The sequence below is a fragment of the Macrobrachium nipponense genome, chromosome 35 (genome assembly GCF_015104395.2).
Source record: "Macrobrachium nipponense isolate FS-2020 chromosome 35, ASM1510439v2, whole genome shotgun sequence".
In the NCBI taxonomy this organism is placed as follows: Eukaryota; Metazoa; Arthropoda; class Malacostraca; order Decapoda; family Palaemonidae; genus Macrobrachium; species Macrobrachium nipponense.
In genome coordinates this window covers 54,694,771-54,716,771 of record NC_061096.1, presented here as the reverse complement: position 1 = coordinate 54,716,771, position 22,001 = coordinate 54,694,771, and the positions used below count along the sequence as shown (strand labels likewise).

Below are 22,001 nucleotides of genomic sequence, written 5' to 3'. Positions count from 1 at the left end.
TGTCCGACAGGCGCGCGCGCGCGACTGGGAGGTAAACAAATCACTTTTGCTTTTGGCCCAAGCAAAAACTGCAGAGTGAGGGGTGGCATGAGGTGGGGCTATGTGTAAAAGGACCTCAGGTTTGTATAGTTAGGAAAAATGCAATTTTGGACAAATTGTCATTTGTTCCGACACGGCATACAAACCTTCGGTCCTTTTTACAATAGGAAGACTCACTTCTTTGGTGGGTGGAATCTGAGTCTTTTGTAACAGACTGGTGTTCGCCCAACCTTGGAAGCCTCCCTGGTCGTAAGAGCGAGGGAGGGATCCAAGCCTCTGTCCGATTGATCGGGGTGTGCACCGCAGGATCAATGGTCAGACCTCTGGACCGAGTACTAAGAGAGAGGCAAGCGTATCTCTTCGTACCAGCAATGTAAGAACTTGGTTCCTGTACAGGAGCAAAAGATAAAGTCATGGTTTTGACTCTTGTAGGCATCCACTTCCCCCCCTTGTAGAAGGAAGTGGTGGATATTCTGCTCCTATCCCTAGTGAAAGGGATAGGATGGGGCTCTGTCATATAGCTCACCGGCATCTCGTCCTTATCCAGCAGGGTAATGACCGTATCCCTCTACCCACAGGTAGATTGGGTAGAAAAAGATAGAAAGAGAAGCCAGTCACTTTCTCATTCAACTATCTATTCATACGTCACACCAGACTCGATGCTGTTCAGCCTGCTAGGGTCTGGTTAGCTAGACGACGTGTTGAGCAGCCACCACGGGTCCTAAGGAAACCGATCCAAGGACCTATGGGCAATATCCAAGAGGTATAAGGAAGGTGCCGGTACGTCTGGTTGTACCAGACCCCTGCCTTCCATACCTGCGCCACGGAGAAGTTCTTACGAAACGCCAACGAGGGGCCAATACTTCTGACTTCGTGAGCTCTCGGACGGGACGTACGGATGTCGTCACTACCATCAGCCTCATACGCCCTCCTGAAGACCTCACGCAGCCAGGACGAAAGAGTGTTCTTGATACTTCTTTCTTGGTGACCCGTTGCTAACGAAGAGGCATCGACACTCAGGCACCCGAGGTGTCGAGTTCTCTTCAGATAGCGCCGTAGCGTCCTCCAGGACAAAGCAGCATCTCATCCACATCACTATCTGCATGAAGTTCCCGTACTCTCTTCGCCGATGCCCAGTCCAGCAAGAAGAGGGTCCTTGTGAGTTCCCTGGGTTGGCAAGACCTTTGGAGGCTGCTCTTAAGCAAGGAGATCTCGAACGAGTTCGAGATGTCCAATCCCGTCAATTTCAGGACGAGCGTCAAGGCGGCTCTGTATCCTTTGATTGTGGGAACTTAGAGGAGCTTCCTCGGCGAAGAAAAACGAGGAAAACCGCTACCCCTGCTGAAGAGTGGCTCTGAGAGGAGATAGGCCCCGTCTACGACACCAACCACAGAAGACGGCCGAATTCCCCTGGTACACAGCTGCAGGGGACTGACGGACGTTCCAGCCATTTCTGTTGCTGCGCTACGAAAAAAGCTTCTCGTTCGCAAGAGATGGTGGATAACAGCCAGCCGTGAAACGAGTAGGGACTGGACTGCTCGGTGGTACCGCTCGACGTGTGGCTGGGCGAGAAGGTTGTGCCAATGGGGAATTTCTCTCGGTTCTCTTGCGAGAAGAGCCAGCAGGTCCGGATACCAAATGGCCTGTGGCCATTTGGGAGCCATCAGATCATCCTGAGATTCGGGATGACCAGTGCTCGACTGATCACCTTGCGAATCAGGCTGAACTGGGGGAAAGGGGCCATAGGCGAAGAGGTCGTCCCACGGGTGTTGAAGATCGTCCTCTGCAGCTGCCCCATGGATCCGGCACGGCCGAGAAGAACACCTGGAGCTTCCTGTTGTGCCGGATGGCGAACAGATCCTCGACTGGTCGCCGCCACAGGTCGAAGAGCCTTTCCGCCACGTCCTGGTGTAGAGACCATTCGGTCCCTATCACCTGATCCCGACGGCTGAGCGTGTCTGCTACTACATTCCTTCCCTGGAATGTAGCGTGCCGACAGCTCTATTGAGTGCGCCTCGGCCCACTCGTGCACCTGCCGAGTCAACTGATACAACAGGGAGACACTAGGCATGTTTGTTGACGTAAGCCACCACCGTGGTGTTGACGTACATCAACACACTGAGTGTCCCATCAAGCGGTCCTGGAACTCTTGGAGAGCGAGGAACGCTGCCTTGAGTTCAGTACATTGATGTGAAGGTGCTTGTCGTTCTCGTACCACACTCCTGAAGTCCGCAACTCTTCCAGGTGTGCGCCCCATCCCTCGGTCGATGCGTCTGAGAGCAGCTGCATGTCCCGGGGGGAGAGTGCGCAGAGGCACTCCTCTTAAGGGGTTCCTGTCGTCCAGTCACCCGGCTAGGTCCTGCCTCACCTCCTGTGTCCGTGACAATGGAAAGCTTGGGGGATCCGTCGCCTGTGACCAACTCTCCTTCAGTCTCCCTGAAGAGACCGCAGGTAAAGACGCCCGTTAGGGACTGGCTTCCCGAGTGACGACAGGTGTCCGATCACGACTTGCCATCGCTGAGCTACCTGTTCCTGCCGAGACAGGAACTGGTTGGCTGCCTCCCTGAATCTGCTGATCCGCGAGTCTGCGGGGAAGACTCGCCCTGCTACCGTGTCGATCCGCATACCCAGGTACTTCATCCTCTGCTTGTGCTCGAGATCGGACTTTTCGAAGTTCAGAACGATCCCCCCCCCAGATCGCGACAGAACTCGAGCAGTCGATCCCTGTCCTGTAGCAACTGCGAGCGGTAGCTCGCCAGGACTAACCAATCGTCGAGATACCCCATCAGACGTATCCCGTGCGAATGGGCCCAAGCAGACACCAGAGTGAACACTCGCGTGAACACTGTGGGGGCGGTTGAAAGACCGAAGCAACGTGGCCTGAGCTGGTACACCGTCCCGTCGAGGATGAAGCGGAGGTACTTTCTGGAGGACTGATGAATGGGTATTTGTAAATACGCATCCTTCAAGTCCACTGAAAGCATGTAATCGTTCTCCCCTGATAGAGTCGAGCACTGCGCGTGCCGTCTCCATCGTGAACCGGGTCTGGCGAACCAACCGGTTCAGGGGGAGGAGAGATCTATCACCGGGCGCCAGCCTTTCGTAGACTTTTCCACCAGGAAGAGTCGGCTGTAAAACCCGTGACTGATCCGTGCCGATTTCTACAGCTCTCTTGCTCAGCATGGTCTTGATATCCTGTCTCAATGCTACGTCCTTCGATTGCCCCTGGAACGTACGCCTGCTGTTGGACCGGGTTGGAGGTGAGGGGTGACCGAGATTCGAAGTTAATAGATCTCCCTCCCGAAGGACATCTACAATCCAGGTCTCGGGCCGTGGGCGCTGCCAAGTTGCCCAATGGCTGGCCAGGCACCCCCCACTTCCGGCAGCAGGTGAGGGGGAACGCCGTCCTTCCACTGTGAACGTCGTCTGGGTGGGGCTAATCGACACCTGACAGGAGAGGGCCGATACCGCTCCGACTCATTCCAGTCCTCGTCGAGGTCGAAACCTCAGGAGGACCGAAGGGGTATTTAAATACTGGTGTCCGAAGACACGTAGAAACGCCTCTGTCGCAGTAGAGGAGGTGAAGTAGCTTGTTCGACCGTCCAGAACTGAGAGAGCCTTCTTGTCGGAGCGACGAGAGACTACTTGGTTCAACCCAGTCGGCAACTCCGATCGCGGCAGACCCACCGTCGATTTGGGGGGGTTACCCACTCGGGGCCCCAAAACGACTCGAGCCGAGACGTGGCTCTGCTGGTGGGAGCGGTGATCCTTCCCCGAGATCATTGTGCTGACGAATCAGCGCCGTAACTCGACAAAGTCCCTCTGGATCTCGGAAGTCACAGCATCTTGCAGAGTGGGACCGTTAAGCCCTTCGAACAAGAGCATTTCCGAGAACCTTCCTCCTAAGAAGGGGAACAGCGACAGCCCTCTCGGTCTTCCCCATCCACTTGCGCATACGTCCTGGCCGGTCCCCGCCAGAACCGTGCCTGGCACGTAGGGCGTTGTGGTGGGATCGTGAGGGGCGCACCCCTCACGATCACTCCTCAATACCTCGCTCCTCCCGGTGTAACCCGAGGAGGTTGAAGGTACGGGAGAGGCAGACCTGACGCTCCCTCCTTGCTCGCTGGCAGCACCAGCAGGCTTTGAGGGCTGCAGGCGATCGTCAACCCGCGGTGGCGATCGAGCTGCAGGCCTGGTCGAACCGTCTCCTGTGGAGAACGGCTGGACTGAGCACAGCGGCCCCGATCTCAAGTATCAGAAGAGCTGGTGCTGGTTGCCGTACCCGGTCGCTTTCTGTGAGAGCGACGGTCAGGCGACCTGCAGGCTCCACTGTCACAGTGAGACCGGTGCTTGTCCTCACGGCACGTCACGTCGCTGGTTCCAGCCGTGGCTGGCACCGGCGAACGGGAGGACCTCTTCTCAGCCTCAGCCGTGGTTGGTCGTGGACCGTCACGTCCCCGGGTAGCCAGCTGTTCGCCGCGAGAGTGAGAGCTGGTCTGGTGAGAGTCGCATAAGCGGCTGTCACCAGTCTTCCGCCCCGTGCCGTGAACCTGACGCTGAGCGGACTCAGAGGTCTGGTTCGTGGCTGCACGGTCGCTGTAGGCGACCGTACACTCGGTACCTCCGCGAACGAGAGGCCGAGACAGACCTGATGCAGTGGCAGGAAAACCACTGACACCAGGCTGACGGAAGTACCGGTGTTAGCCGGTACCCGCCCCTCTGGGTCCCCGTAGTCGTCTTCCTTGCGGAAGAAAGAGACGGGCCCCGCTCTCCCGAAGGAGCAGGAGGACCAGCGGAAGGAACCCTCCCGTCCCACCGAGGTGTTTGAGACGGGGTCCGAGAAGCTCCCGAGGAGACACTTTTAGGTAGGGAGGAGGCAACCGTTCTTGCTTCCTCGGCTGTGAAGCCTTAGAATGTCGAAGGGGAAGAGGCGGCAGCCGACGACGATGAAGAAGATGAAACGACGGACGCCGACGACACCTTCCTTCCTCTTCTTCGGGGGGTACGAGCTTCCTCAGGGACAGACGTAAGATCTTGCTATCGCCAAGTGGGCGGAAGCCGGGGCTGCTGTAGCCGAAGCCCGACAGGGCCTTCCCCGGACGCACTGTACAGACAGACCAAAGTCTGGGGTAGTTACCAACCACGAACAGGGACGGACCCATCAGCATGGTATGGGCATCTCAGGAAACAGCAGGCACAGCCAGCACAGCATCGGTAGGGACAGCCAGCGCAGCAACGGCAGGTTTGGGACAGCCAGCGCTAGCAACCGACAGGCGGGACAGCCAGCGCAGCAACTGCATGGGACATCTCAGCCCAGAATCGGCAGGTACGGGGCAAGGCAGCAACGGAAACCACAGGAAGTGGAGGCAGCCAAAGGGGCCCAGCAACATCCTGGTACTGGCGGCAGGTCCCAGGGGCGATGCGCTAGGGCTAGCGGCAAGGTGGGGGTCGCTGCAGCGGCGGCAACCAACGAGCGGTCGGCGGCACGCCCCCCATCTTCGGTACGGCGAACGGTCACTTCACAGCGGCTGTAGGACAAGGGGACTGTTACCACGTGAGGCGAGTAACCCCCCCCCCCAAAAAAACCCCCCCCAGGTGAGGTAGTGGGACGTCGTCACCAGGTTGCGTGGTTCACCCACTACATGGGTTGACCGCCAGTCAGTAGCCCAGACATAGAACCGCCAGCCCCTGGAGGGACCTAGCACGCCCCTGCAATTGGAAGGACGCCCATACCTCCACCAAGGTCCACCCCCTCGTGGCAGTAGCACCTGCGGAAATAACAGTAGTAGCGATTAGTGGGGGGGAAGTCCACCCCTCGCGCGGGGGGGTGAGACCCTCTCCCCCGAACGAAGTGGAAGGAAACCCCTAATACAATTGTACATCGTGGGCACCGAGCCGCCCCTCCCCCGCGCTCGGACGGATCGTTGGGCGAGGTAGAAGAACGCCGATAAAACCTCCCACCCCCCCCCCAAGGGGAATGGCCGATTTTGGGAGCTGAGCGGGGGGGGGGTTCCTCGTTCCCCACCCCCGCACAGTTAACCCATGTACCCAACAACAATATAAGAGCCCGGAGAGCAATCGTGGCCCTCGGGCCCGGAATGCAAGGGCAATTAAGGAATCAATTCCCTGGACCTGATCGGAACTTGAACCAAAAAATAAATTTGTCTGCAAATCAATAATAAGGGAAAAATAAAATGAAAATGCATCTGCATTACGATTCAACTATTCACAATGAAAAAGGCTCGGATCGAGCGCATTTGCGCCCTAGGTAACCGTAGACAGCAAGGGTGAAAGGATCAATCCTTTAACCTTTATGGATTCAAGGTTTCTGGAAAACCTTGATCCATTAATGGAATTGATTGCAATCAAAAAACTAATATTGACAAAATGAAAAGACTACTGCGCTTGGCGATTTCAACTTCATAACAAATAAAAAAGGGGAAGGATCACAATTTCCCGGGAATAGCAGACACAAAATTGATCCCAGTAAACAATGCAATCTCCCCAATAAAAAAATGAAATGAAAAAAGAACTGCACTTTCGGATTTCACTTCATTTCAAAATAAGAAAAAGGGGGAAGGATCAATTTCCGGGTAAGCCTCAAACTGGATCCAAAATGAGTATTGCTACAATCAAAAATAAGAAATTGAAACAAAATGAAAAAAGAATACTGTACTTGCGATCCACTTCCAATACTAAATAAGTTTCCTGTGCCGAGGCGGCATTCGTTTCGGCAAGGCAAAGGGCATACAGTGGTCAAAAAAAATATAAATGCAAAAGAGCAGCCTTACTTACGATTTTCATTACTACCATTGCCAAACCCCGAATCTTAACCGCTCGGCAGCGAGTGCTCCCTGCCCTAGGCCCAACCGAGCATACCCAATACGAGGATCATTTTCTGGGAGGAAAATGAATTCCCGCAACTTACGCCCTTCAGTTCCCGGCACTCGGGTATAATCGGAGGGGTACTCGGTGGACAACCAAGATCCTTAATTCACAAAGAATTGAATTGGAAAATGACTGTACTTACAATTCAGTTTCACTAGATAATTAGAAAAAGAAAAACACAACTTCCATGGCGAAAGCAAACGACCCGATGAAGCGGGCAGAGAGCGATTGATACACGGTTCCACACGCCAGCAGGCCGAGCCACAAGCCCCCCAAAAAAGTGGTTGGTTTTTACCTCCCAGTCCGCGCTAGGCTGCGCGCCTGTCGGACAAAGCAGTTAACTACCAGAAACCCCTTGTTCGAAAGCTTACGACCTATCCAGCTGCCGCTAGTGGAACCTTCCTATTGTAAAAAGGACCGAAAGGTTTTGTTATTCCCGTGTCGGAACAAAAACGCACTTTTTGCTTTTTTTTTGGGCCCAAGCAAAAACTGCAGAGTGGAGGGGTGGCATGATGGTGGGGCTCATGTGGGTTAAAAAGGACCTCAGGTTTGTATTAGGTTAGGAAAAATGCAATTTTAGACAAATTGTCATTTGTTCCGACACGGCATACAAACCTTCGGTTCCTTTTACAATAGGAAGACTCACTTCTTGGTGGGAGGAATCTGAGTCTTTTGTGAACAGACTGGTGTTCGCCCAACCTTGGAAGCCTCCTGGTCGTAAGAGCGAGGGAGGGATCCAAGCCTCTGTCCGATTGATCGGGGTGTGCACCGCAGGATCAATGGTCAGACCTCTGGAACCGAGTACTGAAGAGAGGCATGCGTATCTCTTCGTACCAGCAATGTAAGAACTTGTTCCTGTACAGGAGCAAATATAAAGAAGTCATGGGTTATTTGACTCTTGTAGGCAGCCACTTCCCTTCCCCCCCTTGGTAGAAGGAAGTGGTGGATAGTTCTGCTCCTATCCCTAGTGAAAGGGATAGGATGGGGCTCTGTCATATAGCTACACCTGCATCTCGTCCTCATCCAGCGTAGTGACGACCGTGGCCCTCTGCCCACAGGTAGAGGAGGAGGGAAAAGATGGGAAGAGAGAGCCAGTCACTCACTCATTCACACATCCATCCACACAGTCACACCAGGACTCGATGCTGTTCAGCCTGCGAGGGTCTGGGTTAGCTACACAACTTGTTGAGCAGCCACCACGGGTCCCAAGGAAAAGGTATCCAAGGACCTGTGGGCAATATCCCGAAGGTAGAAGGACGTAAAGGTAGTCTGGTTAGACCAGACCCCTGCCTTCAGGACCTGCGCCACGGAGAAGTTCTTACGAAACGCCAACGAGGGGCCAATACTTCTGACTTCGTGAGCTCTCGGACGGGACGTACGGATGTGCGTCACTACCATCAGCCTCATACGCCCTCCTGATGACCTCACGCCAGCCAGAATGAAAGAGTGTTCTTGGATACTTCTTTCTTGGTGACCCCGGTGCTAACGAAGAGGCGTCGACACTCAGGCCTGAGGTGTCGAGTTCTCTTCAGATAGCGCCGTAGCGCCCTCACAGGACAAAGCAGCATCTATCCGCATCATTATCGGTGAAGTCAATAGGAGGGAATCGTGAATGACTCGAACTGTCGTCAGGGATCGACGGTTTCTGAGTCTTCGCAACGAAGTTCGGGACGAAATCGAGCGTCACAGATCCCCAGGGCCCCTGGAGTGTCGTACATCATAGGAAAGACCATGAAGTTCCCCTACTCTCTTCGCCGATGCCAGGGCCAGCAAGAAGAGGGTCTTGAGGGTCAGATCCCTGTCTGACGACTCTCGGAGTGGCTCGAACGGCGTTCGAGTCAGACTCCTAAGGACGAGAGTCCACATCCCACGCAGGGGGCCTGAGTTCCCTGGGTGGGCAAGGACCTTTCGAAGCTCCTCATAAGCAAGGAGATCTCGAACGAGTTCGAGATGTCCAATCCCCTCAGTTCAGGACGAGCGCCAAGGCGGCTCTGTATCCTTTGACTGTGGGGACTGAGAGGAGCTTCTCTCGGCGAAGAAAAAACGAGGAAATCCGCTACTGCTGAAGAGTGGCTCTGAGAGGAGATAGACCCCGTCTACGACACCAACCACAGAAGACGGCCCACTTCCCATGGTACACCAGCTGCAGAGGACTGACGGACGTTTCCAGCCATCTCTGTTGCTGCGCTACGAGAAAAGCCTCTCGTTCGCAAGAGATGGTGGATAACAGCCAGCCGTGAAGACGTAGAGACTGGACTGCTCGGTGGTACCGCTCGACGTGTGGCTGGGCGAGAAGGTTGTGCCCAGGGGGAATCTCTCTCGGTTCTCCTGCGAGAAGAGCCAGCAGGTCCGGATACCAAATGGCCTGTGGCCATTTGGGAGCCACCAGGATCATCCTGAGATTCGGGGTGACCAGTGCTCGACTGATCACCTTGACGAATCAGGCTGAACGGGGGAAAGGCATAGGCGAAGAGGTTGTCCCACGGGTGTTGAAGAGCGTCCTCTGCAGCTGCCCATGGGTCCGGCACGGCCGAGAAGAACACCTGGAGCTTCCTGTTGTGCCGGGTGGCGAACAGATCCACGACTGGTCGCCCCCACAGGTCGAAGAGCCTTTCCGCCACGTCCTGGTGTAGAGACCATTCGGTCCCTATCACCTGATCCCGACGGCTGAGCGTGTCTGCTACTACATTCCTCTTCCCTGGAATGTACGTGCCGACAGCTCTATTGAGTGTGCCTCGGCCACTCGTGCACCTGCCGAGTCAACTGGTACAACGGGAGAGACACTAGTCCCCCCTGTTTGTTGACGTAAGCCACCACCGTGGTGTTGTCGCACTCAACACCACTGAGTGTCCATCAAGCGGTCCTGGAACTCTTGGAGAGCGAGGAACGCTGCCTTGAGTTCCAGTACATTGATGTGAAGGTGCTTGTCGTTCTCGTCCCACACTCCTGAAGTCAGCAACTCCTCCAGGTGTGCGCCCCATCCCTCGGTCGATGCGTCTGAGAACAGCTGCATGTCCGGGGGGGGAGTGCGCAGGGGCACTCCTCTTAAAGAGGTTCCTGTCGTCAGGCCACCAGGCTAGGTCCTGCCCTCACCGCCTGTGTCAGTGACACTGGAAAGCTTGGGGGATCCGTCGCCTGTGACCAACTCTCCTTTAGTTTCCACTGAAGAGACCGCAGGTGAAGACGCCCGTGAGGGACTAACTTCTCGAGTGACGACAGGTGTCCGATCACGACTTGCCATCGCTGAGCTGCTTGTTCCTGCCGAGACAGGAACTGGTTGGCTGCCTCCCTGAATCTGCTGATCCGCGAGTCTGCGGGGAAGACTCGCCCTGCTACCGTGTCGATCAGCATACCCAGGTACTTCATCCTCTGCTTGGGCTCGAGATCGGACTTTTCGAAGTTCACAACGATCCCCAGATCGCGACAGAACTCGAGCAGTCGATCCCTGTCCTGTAGCAACTGCGAGCGGGAGCTCGCCAGGACTAACCAATCGTCGAGATACCTCATCAGACGTATCCCGTGCGAATGGGCCCAAGCAGACACCAGAGTGAACACTCGCGTGAACACCTGTGGGGCGGTTGAGAGACCGAAGCAAAGTGCCCTGAACTGGTACACCGTCCCGTCGAGGATGAAGCGGAGGTACTTTCTGGAGGACTGATGAATGGGTATTTGGAAATACGCATCCTTCAAGTCCACTGAAAGCATGAAATCGTTCTCCCTGATGGAGTCGAGCACTGAGCGTGCCGTCTCCATCGTGAACCGGGTCTGGCGAACAAACCGGTTCAGGGGAGAGAGATCTATCACCGGGCGCCAGCCTCCCGTAGACTTTTCCCACCCAGGAAGAGTCGACTGTAAAAGCCCGGTGACTGATCCGTGACGATTTCTACAGCTCTCTTGCTCAGCATGGTCTTGATCTCCTGTCTCAGTGCTACGTCCTTCGATGACCCTGGAACGTACGACTGCTGTTGGACCGGGATGGAGGTGAGGGGTGGCCGAGATTCGAAGGGTAATAGATATCCCTCTCCCGAAGGACATCTACAATCCAGGTCTCGGCGCCGTAGCGCTGCCAAGTTGCCCAATGGCTGGCCAGGCACCCCCCCACTTCCGGCAGCAGGTGAGGGGGAACGCCGTCCCTAGCGTTTCCCCCCTTTCTTCGACTTCTTCCCAGAGCCTCCACGGGAGGAGGAGGGCTGGGAGGAGGGCTGGTTACGGCTCCCCTTGCCAGAAGTCGAAGAAGACAGAGTCATTCCCCGGGGCTTCGACGCAGCTACCGTCTTAGCCACCGAGAAGCGCTAGCCGAGCTCTTAGACTTGGCCGCAGTCCGAGGCTGCCCAGAAGCCTTCGAGACCGCCTGGTGAACCAGCCGGTCACTGTCGTCAGTGCGCCGTCTGTCCACCGCAGCGTCCACCATCTCTCCTGGGAAGAGAGACGTGGAACTCCGTAAAGGTCCGTTGCGAAGTCCCAACGCCGCTTCACGCCCAGCCGCCCTGGAAACCCGAGTAAGGACAGCGTCCCTTCGTCGGAGAACCAGGTTGGCCCACAGGTTCACCGTCTGGTGGGCAAGGAAGGAGATGGCTCTTCCCCCAGACTGGCAAAGTCTCCTGAAGGCCGAGTCATCTTCGGGAGAAATTCCCCCGGAGTTGGCTGCGACCTTAGATACTGTGAGGGACCACAGATCTAGCCAGGAGACGGCCTGGAAAGCTGCCATGGCGGTAGATTCCAGGCCGAGGGCCTCTTGCTGCGAGAACCACAGGTTCTCGGACAGGAGCTGCTGCAGAGACACACCCGGAGTTAGCCTGGCTAACTCCGGGTTCACCTGTTTGGGCGGCATCGGGTCTTCAGATGGCACGTAAAAACGCCGCTGTCGCAGCAGAGGAGGTGGAAGCAGCTTGCTCGACCTGCCAGACTTGAGCGAACCGTCTTGTCCGGAGACAAGCGATTCAACCTGGTCCAGCACTGAGTCCGCAAGCTCAGAACGCGGCAAGCCCACCGTCGGTCTGGGTTCCCTCTTCGGGCCCCAGAACGACTCGAGCCGGGACGTGGGCTCGGATGGTGGGAGCGGCGATCCTTCCGCGAGGTCGTTGTGCTGACGAATCAGCGCAATAACCTCGGCAAAGTTCCTCTGGATCTCAGGAGTGACTGCGTCCTGCGGAGTCGGACCGTCCAGTCCCTCAAACAGGAGCACCTCCCGCGACCCTCCTCCCTCAAGGAGAGGAGCAGCGACAGACCCCTCTCGGTCCTCCTAACCACCTGTGCGTACGACCTGGCTGGTCCGAGAACCGAGCCTGGTACGTACGACGACGTGGTGGGATCCTGAAGGGCGGGCCACCACCTCACGATCACTCCGCAATACCTCGCCCCTCCCGGTGTAAAACCCGAGGAGGTTGAAGGTATGGGAGAGGAAGACCTGACGCTCCCTCCTCGCTCGCTGGCAGAACCAGCGGGCTTGGAAGACTGCAGGCGATCGTCAACCCGCGGTGGCGATCGAGCTGCAGACCTAGTCGAGCCGTCTCGCTGTGGAGAACGGCTGGACCGAGAACAGCGGCCCCGGTCTCGTGTGTCAGAGGAGCTGGTGCTGGTCGCCGTACCCGATCGCTCTCTGTGAGAGTGACGGTCAGGCGAGCTCCACTGTCACGGTGAGATCGGTGCGTATCCTCACGGTGCGTCAGTTCGCTGGTACCAGCCGTGGCTGGTGCCGGCGAACGGGGGGACCTCTTCCCAGCCTCAGCCCGTGGCCGGTCATGGACCGTCACGTCCGCCCGGGTAGCCAGCTGCTCGCCGCGAGAGCGAGAGCTGGTCTGGTGAGAGTCGCGTGAGCGGCTGTCACCAGTCTTCCGCTCCGTGCCGTGAACCTGACGCTGAGCGGACTCAGAGGTCTGGTTCCTGGCTGCACGGTCGCTGGTAGGCGACCGTACACTCGGTACCTCTCGCGAACGAGCGGCCGAGACGGACCCTGCTGCTGTGGCCGAACCACTGACAGCAGGTGAGGAAGTGCCGGTGTTAGCCGGCACTCCTCTGGTCCCCGTAGTCTTCTTCCTTGCGGAAGAAGAGACGGGTCCTGCCCCCGAAGGAGCAGGGTGACCAGCGAGACGGGCCCTTAGAAGTTCCCGAAGGAGACTTCTTAGGGGGGGGGGAGGCGACCTTCTTCTTCTTCGGCGGGGGAGCCTTAGAAGAAGAAGGGGAAGAGGCGGCAGACGACGACGACGACGAAGAAGACGATGAAGACGACGACGACAACTTCCTCCTCTTCTTCTTCTTCTTCGTCAACCTTCTCAGGACCGACGTCAGATCTGTCATCCAGGACTGAGCCGGGGCTGCTGTTGCCGAAGCAACAGGGCCCGGACGCACCTGTCCGAACAGATCAGCATCGGGAGCAGCGGCGCCAGGAACAGGAACAACATCAGCAGGTGCAGGCATCACAGGAACGGCAGAAGAGACAGCAGGAGCAGGTACAGGAACGGTCATGCAGTGGTCACGGCAGGTACGGCAGACTGTGTAGGCGGTCCAGATGGGCGGACCAGCGGCACAGACATCCTAGGTACCGGTGGGAGGTCCAGGGGCGAGCTCTTCGGGCACACGAAGTCCGGTCGCGGCAGCACGGCGGCAAACGCAGGTGGCGGCATCACACTCCCCCGAGTTACGGCGACTGGCCCCTGCACCGATGTAGTGGGTGTCACAGAGACCGCGTGCTGGGTGTACACCAGGTGAGGAGGTGAAGCGTAGCCGGGTGTTGTAAGGGTCGTGGTGGTGGTCGTGACCGTTGCATGGGTGACCGCCACGGCGCCAGCGAGATGGTAGAGCAGCCACCCCTGGACACTCGGCACGCCCTGCAACCCCAACGATGCCCACACCTGTCCGAGGTCATCCTTCGCGGCAACCGCACCTGAGGAGGCAAAAGTCGGTTGGGTGATTAGCGGGGGATCCTCTACCCGCTCGCGCGAAGACGAACGGATAGAGGACCCAGAGTACAACTGGACGTCAGGGTATCTAGCGCCCTCCTCCACACTCGACAAGTCAGGAGAAGAGAAGGACCTAGACACCCCCCCCGAAGGGGAAGGCGCGAGACATGGAAGTTGAGCGGGCGGCAGGAAAGAAGACGAAGTGTCCGTCACCAAAGGAGTCGCGGGAGAGCTTTCCGACGACTCCTTTGCAGGCCTTCGCTTCTTCCTGCCCTCATACAAAGTCCACTGCGCCTCCGACCAATCATTACAAACATCACAAGGCTCGGCTCGGGTGCATTCGCGCCCCCGACACCGAGCACACAAAATATGAGGGTCTATCTCCGGGAAAGAGCGGAACTTCCCGCATTTACGCCCTTCGGTACCCGGGCATAGTCTCCGTGGGGTAGCGAGGCGAGGAGATTCCATCATTATCAATTTCAGTTGAATTAATATGAAAAAAGAGAATGATTGTACTTACAATGAACTCTTTCATACACAAACACAACCAAATACTCAAGAAAGCAAACGACGAGAAGCGGGCAGAGAGCGTCGAACACACACGTCCACTCGCTGTGAGGCCGAAAGCAAAAGTGATTTGTTTACCTCCCAGTCGCGCGCGCGCGCCTGTCGGACAAGCAGTTAACTACCGAACCCCTTGTTCGAAAGCTTACGACCTATCCAGCTGCCGCTAGTACCTTCCTATTGTAAAAGGACCGAAGGTTTGTATGCCGTGTCGGAACAAACTAGACTTGGCTCTGTGTTGACCTTATAAATTAATTCTCAGATGAGGTGATTTCCGAGACACAAAATTTACAATATGTGCACCAATCTATTGCCCACATTCTTATGAGAAGAGCCTGTACTACTTGGTTTTGATTGCAAATCCACTACCTCTAAGAAATTATTCATATACTAATGAAATATCTTTAGTAACATTTTTTGGCATCCTGTTACAACTTAATATTGAAATTCTAAAAAACAAAACTTATCATTTCTAGACAAGTACTATCAATAAATACGGAAACTGATGAATCAATTTTGAAAATAATGTAAAACTACATGCATAGTGTATGTACACCAAATCACCAAAACGTTTTATCAACAATCCCAAAACCTTTGAAAACACAAGACCTTGGTACAATATCTGTAACTTCTGCAAGATATATATGCTGAGTTCAAGGCTAATAAATAAATAAAATTATTCTTACTAAAGTTCTTCAATAAGACTGATCAATACATAAAACCAAAATAAAAACCTTCAACTTGCTGATAAGCAGCATTGCTGGCGCCTTACCCGTAATAATGTTTGAGGCAACAGTGAGAATATTCTGTTGAACTGTGAGATCTCCTGCTACAGGTGCTTCACCCGCAAGGGACAACACCATGGTAACAAGACCTATGTGAGTGTGTCCTTCACTGTTTTAAAGAAAATAAAAAGATAAAATTGCATGTTTTCTATATTATACTTCAAAACTGTAGGACAAAATATTAAAATAATAAAATAAGAACAGATTGGATAAAGAAACAATTATACCTATGTTCCCTCAACTTCTGTGGATAAATATTATAATAATTAATGACAAGAAAATGTAAAATATATAAAATTCTCAGAGTAAGCACAATGTAACTGAGGTACTTTGCCATTTTTAGGGTTGCTGTACCTTAAAAAAAATTAGCAATTCTCTAACATTAGTTGAAAGAATTCAACACACTGGAGCAAATATTATCACAGGTCCATAATTACTCCAAATTTTTCATGTAATGTCCAGTAAATTTCAATTGAAATTAAAAGCTACCAAACCAATCACCGGCTTCAAAGGATACACCAAACAATTTAATAGTCTATTTGAAATGAAGTCACTGAATTTCAGATAAAAAGAGGACAAGAAAATAAATATGAAAAATCATAAATGAATTTTTTTTACTATTACTGTACTTAATACCACAGCATTTCATTTCATCAAAGGCTATGGACAATGAACCAGTGGTATGAAATTGAGTGACATGTCCCTTCATAGCAAAGACCATAAAATTATCATTACTTCTCAATTTGTGGCTCAGATATGTAGCACCTTAAGAAGTTAGAGAAGGATGCGGCCAAGAAAAAGTCAACGAAAAATAGTTCAGATAATTTATGTTATGAACACTACCTCAACATTAAAACTCAAAAGGTGTTGAAATAAACAGCTTGGAAGAAGCAAAAGCTGTGCTTGATCATCAATATAATCAATAAGGCTTTAATGTTAAATTCTCCAAAAATGGAGTTAATGATGAAATCAACCGTCTCCACAATCTTCTACCTCGGATTTTCTGCCAAAATTTCCAAATAGTAGTCAGTCTTCATCCAATCACTTTTTCCAAGACTGTTGTCCAAGATAAAAAAAAAAAAAAAAATTTTGAAACATTCAAGATGAAAATTTTTTTTTGAAACATTAAGATTAAGACGAATTAAAAATTTTATCCCTTTTATGGATAATTATGATTTCTATTAACTTACTTTAACTTGTGGAGAGGAATATGACAGCCCCATGCTGCTGGATAAAGTGCTGGTGGGCATCTCTCACTGAGCTGCGCTAGGGCCTCTATACATCCGAGCTGAAGTTGAGAAAATAAAAACTAAAGCATGAGGAAAACTAATTCTTATTAAATTTTTAAACAACATTGTTACCCTACAAAACAAAAAGTTTTTCTTTTAATATTTTAAAGATAAAGAATTCTCCATTTCCATAATTTCATAATCACAATTCCAATCAGTTTTGCATCATTTTTCAAAACCCATATTCAACATTTTTTAGGGAATCTAAACCCATTAACAATTATAAACTTTTTCATATATAGTACTCACATATATAAACAATTGCACCCAATGAAAAGTCCACAACATTTTCCATATACGTAGTATATTAATGTTAAAAAACCACATAAGTGATAATCATTCACATTTTCCTAACTACAGTGGATGTCTAAAATACAAAAGATGGTCACATACAACAATCATTCAACCAAAATAAAGAGATAAAAGATATTTCACAAGACCTAAAACTTGTTTACAAAATTTTTCCTTTCAGTGTTCATGCCACTGAGGAGGTGCAACTTGCTCACCCCTCATTGGGTATATTTAAGAATCCTTTCTAAATGTACTTGTTTAGCTCTACTATGGACAGAACCTGCAATTCAAATCAAACTTCCAAACTTTTAAATCTCCAAGAGTAAGCAGTAAAGGAAAAAATTGTGAAGTTCAACTCAGTAAAATCTCAAAATGTAGAATTCTGAATTACAACTTTTTTTATACCCACCTTATCTGCTTTGTGTCTATAATCATCCACCATCTCTACAAAATGCCAATCTGTGTCTCATGCTACTGATGAGAAGAGGAGGAGGAGGAAAGCATTTACTCTTGAAGAGAAACTCAAGAAAACTGTCAAGTGTACTTTAGGCCTAGCATGCTATCGTCTACCTAAATTAATGGTGAGTACCCATACAACCACTTTGTTTTTTCATTTTCAGTACAACGCAGGCCTTCAATATTTTAGGAGGCATCAAGTACCAAGGAAAAAATAAATGCCTAACAATTAAAATAGCTCTGAGAGCAAGTGTCAATCCGTATTCATGTTAATAAAACCAATACAAAAGGAACATAATTTTAATTTCCATGTAAGCTTTACTCAAATTGATACATGTTCTAAATCTGATAGAAAACAAGATATTTTAAATCTGATTTACACAAGCATTCTTTCAATACCATAAATAAATTAAATAAACAGAAAAAACATGATCATGAACAACTAAGAATATTACTTACCATAAGAAACTTGTTGCTTGTGCAAAGAAGTTGGCTTGTGAAAGCATATATAAGGCGAGAAAGGGACTGTGAAACTCTGCAATTCTGACCATCATGGGAGGCCTCTGACCTGCTCAAAGGGATACCAAAAGTTAATGGACGACTTCAAGCTACCTTATCTGAATTTCAGGAATCTCCCAGGTTAGGTTTTGATAGAATCATTAGAATTTTACTATGCAATCTATTTGCTGTCAATTCTACATAGGTAAGAGACCATTAATATTAGTCCTAAAATAACCATAGGCAAACTAACATTTTTCCAGACTATAATTTTAATTTGGAACCTTCTAGGTAGCTCTATTGCACATAGTACTATGGAATCAGAATTTTTGTTTATATCTAGTAGCCTATGAGACAGACTTGACAGGAAGCAAAAAATGAGTTTCTATGATGGAAAACTTTTTATTCAACAAACCTATCAATAATTTATATGCACACCTTCAGAAGTCTCAGAACCCCTCAATCACCCTACCACGTTTCATGTAGTTTGGGCTGTGAGGAGGACCAAGCTGTGAGGAGGAAAGTCCTTATAGGATTGATGGGTTTATCTATATTGGACTTCCTTATAAGATTGATAGGTTTAACTACAAGAAGGGAACTCATTGTATGGATGGGTTTTACTACGAGGGAACTCATGATAGATTGATGAGTTTCACCAGAGTCTTTATGTGTGCCTGTAGGATTGAGGAAAGCAATTGGGGACTACTATGAGTCATGGCAAAGGATACAGTAACTAATAACAGGGCTGTTTTAAAGTAAGGGTGAACAAAATGAGTGTAAAGCAAGGAACCGAGTCACATTTAACATACATGCTAGATAAGCTATATTAATGACTGAAGTTAATGAATTAATGAAAGATGAAGGATCCCCAAGGTCATCCCCAAAGGAAATACTTGGCCCACACTGCTATAGGTTCCAGTGAATGCAAATCCAACTATTTGTGTGTGAGACCCCTTTATTAAAAACAGCAAAGGTGGACTTGCACTGAAAGGTACCCATGCTGAAAACTATACACACATTCCCAGTACATTAAAAAGTGACAGAAATATAGTGTGTTTTGATTTCATGATCTGCACTCTTATATCCGTTCTGCACTGCCACCTGATGTGTTACTACAGAGTCTTGGAATGATCTGCCTCAACAAGTGAGATATCATAACCATCCTGACATGCTTCCTTCTTTACTTGAAGACAAGAATGGCCCAAAGAGTTGTCACCCCATGGTTCTTTGCACATAGTGTTGAACAGTCCTTAGTCAACAGACCAGAAGGATCTCTCCATCACATGTAAATAAACATAGGGAAGGGAAGGGAGGAAAAAGGCGATGTGGTACAGTTTTGGTTATTTGTCAGTCTTAGCTATAAAAATAGTGGAAACAATAGCACAGTAGATTCCTGAAATATGCTCCCAGGTAGAGCACATGCTGTGAAACTACCATTCTTTTTCTGTTTGTTAGACATAAAACTGAGATACTGGAGACATTTGACTATACTACTAAGTTATCATTGAACAAATGAATTTCTATCCATAAGGAACTAATCTTGGATGATATTAAAAAAGCTCCCCTGAAAATATAGAATAAATTTAATGTTATTTCATGGTTCTTTAGCCCTCTAGAGATCCACATGCCCGACTTTCTCTGAGCATCCAGAGCCGGAAAATGAGACAAAGGAGATGGCGCCCCATTCCCCAAAGGGAAAGAAGAGGCTTAATTTTACAAAAAGTTTCCTGAAACCCCTCCCAGTGCATCCACCAACGAATCATTGGACAAATAGGAAGGGGTATGGGAAACTTTCATTACAGGAGGAGAAACAACTGGAACAGGCTTCTCTAAGGAAGGAACAACATCCAAAGGAGACAGAATAAAAAAAGCTGAAGGCAGATCACCATCAAACAAAGATGGAGTCCTGTCCTTCCTCTTGTACTGACCCTTCCCCTACAACCTCTTCCATTGTTCTACCGAACAATCACGACACTGAACAGGAATTAGTTGTATATTAGCTATGTTCTCTCTGCATCTACTACATGTTGGATGAGGATCCGTACTCACTGATGTTAGGAAGTGAGAACAAGGAAATCCACCAACACCCAGGCTTTTCCTTTGCTTCTTATGAGATCCAGAAGATACACTCGCCCAAAACACGAGAAATCCACACACTAAAACACAGAAAGAAATAAAAGGCGGGCAAACCAAAATGTCTTTAGTGAGGAGAGAGCGAGCAAAACGTTCTCACTCAAAGGCGGTAAAAGAGTAACTAGTGAGGTCACAAATTGCATTGAGGATGTGGGTGGTCCAACTGGTCCCTTGCATATATAATTTGATTGATTTATTATCGGTTTCTAGCTGGTACTAGAAGATTTATTCTACTAATGTTAAGACCGAAGGTTTTTTTATATGAACAAATCCATTTTCTCTGTCTCTAAAGCAGGAAATTTCTGTCCACTGATTTGACCATGTGGGTGGGGGTTTCAAGGTATAAAGAGAGGACAACAAAAAATTCCGAAACAAATTAGTTTCTGGCTGAGGAATATGAACACCAACAAGTGCTATCTGATTCACTAAACCAAACTGAACAACAGTTGAAATTTCACCTTGAAAGCCAGTAAGTTACAGGGATAAGCCAGGTTAACAAGCAAAAGGTAAATAAAAAAAATTGAACTGAGGAAAAGTCAAAGTGGTCAAAGCTTTAGAAATTCCTTAAGATCTAACAATGAGGGCTGAGAATGCTATAAAGACCTCAACATATTAGTGAGACTTCTGAAAAGAGTTGTTCCAATGAAACCTACCTAGAAATAATTGGCATCTTTACTCCTGTTCCAAAAAAACTGGAGCAGTCATAAAAAAGCTTGTGTATTTCACATGCCTGAGCAGCTAGTTAAGGAAGCCGGTTACCATAAAAAGGACAAGGGTACATTTTATAAATTCAGAGTATAAAGCTTTCAGTAGCTTGATACAATTGTCAAGTAAAAAGTGGAAGCTTTTTACTTGAGAAATGAACTGTCAAGATGTTTGTGGGAATGAAAGGTTACTGTAGTAATACTGAAAAACAACACAGCTACTTCTGACCTAACATGGACCCTTATAATCTTACCTTACATCAAATATGGGCAATATAGCCATTTTTAGCTCCCTGAAACCTGGGAAGTACTTTTAAAAGCATTCAGATCTCCTTATCAAATTCTGCATCCCAGTTTATAAAAACATGCAGTATTAATCAGCTAATTAATTCCATTTTAGTTTTATACACTGATGAAATTGGAGAAAATGTGGAAATATACAACACCCATTCCAATTTAATTTTAAAAATTGAATATGAGGCCACATTCATTACATCAAATAATTTTGTTAGTACTAGATGTATCTTAGATAAGACAATTTGATAAAATGTAAATAAACCTCTGTCGTTGGTCACATGGTCACACCAGTTGGAAAATAAGTTCCATTTTAAAGCCCTGAATGATAAGCACTCACAGTAAAACATGTATCTGTACTTAAATAACACTCCTGTAACTACTGTCTCATGAGGAAAATATTTAACATCATTCCATCTCTTCAAGAGGGCACCTGCAGTATCACCTAACTACTTTATCAATCACTGTGTAATGACAAATTTTCTAAGACAATTTGTATTTTTCATAGCTACAAACCTGAGGTCTTAACAATAGAATAATTTCTAGCACCTAGCTGGATCCAGTAAAAAAGTAGATGAAAGCAAGGAATCTTGTGGTATCTGGCAGCGCATGCATAGATCGGGTGAAGAGTCGTCAAACGCTGAACATCTACGCCAGTCTTTCCCAACCCAGGATGACTTAACAAAAAGAGGGGCGGTTAGAGGCAGGCAGTATAACGTTAAGACCTCAGGTTTGTAGCTGTGAAAAATACAAATTGTCTTAGAAAATTTGTCAATTGTTCATACACGAACAAACCCTCGGTCTTAACAATAGGATAGACTCATACTTGGAGGGGGGTATAAGACATCCTTGACCAGATGAGGGCCTACCCGCCAGTCCAGCTCTCAAAAGAAATAGTTCTTAGAGAGGGACTGAAGCCCGTTGAGAAGCTAGATACACTAAAATCTAACCACTCAGAACCTGAGAGACATACAATGATATATGGGATAACCATTGTATAGGGAACCAAAGAAAAACTGTGACTGTCCAAAAAAAAAAAACCAGGGCACTAGGGTTTGTAGTACTCCCGACTCCTCCTTGCCCAGGAGCGGAGCCTATGCTACTAAATAGTGGGTAAGATATTGAATACTGCACAACCACACTACCGGTATGACTACCTCA

The 22,001-nt window shown here is 49.6% G+C and overlaps 1 protein-coding gene across 1 annotated transcript in view; it reads right to left on the bottom strand.

Annotated features, from left to right (window-relative positions):
- LOC135208352 (huntingtin-like) overlaps nucleotides 1-22,001 on the bottom strand; it is a gene marked incomplete at its 5' end in the record, with an annotated part of 207,733 nt that overhangs the window by 116,515 nt on the left and 69,217 nt on the right. The window contains 3 exon segments of the mRNA XM_064240455.1: nucleotides 15,163-15,284; nucleotides 16,366-16,463; nucleotides 17,671-17,779. Of these exon segments, the coding sequence (XP_064096525.1) occupies nucleotides 15,163-15,284; nucleotides 16,366-16,463; nucleotides 17,671-17,779 (329 nt within the window).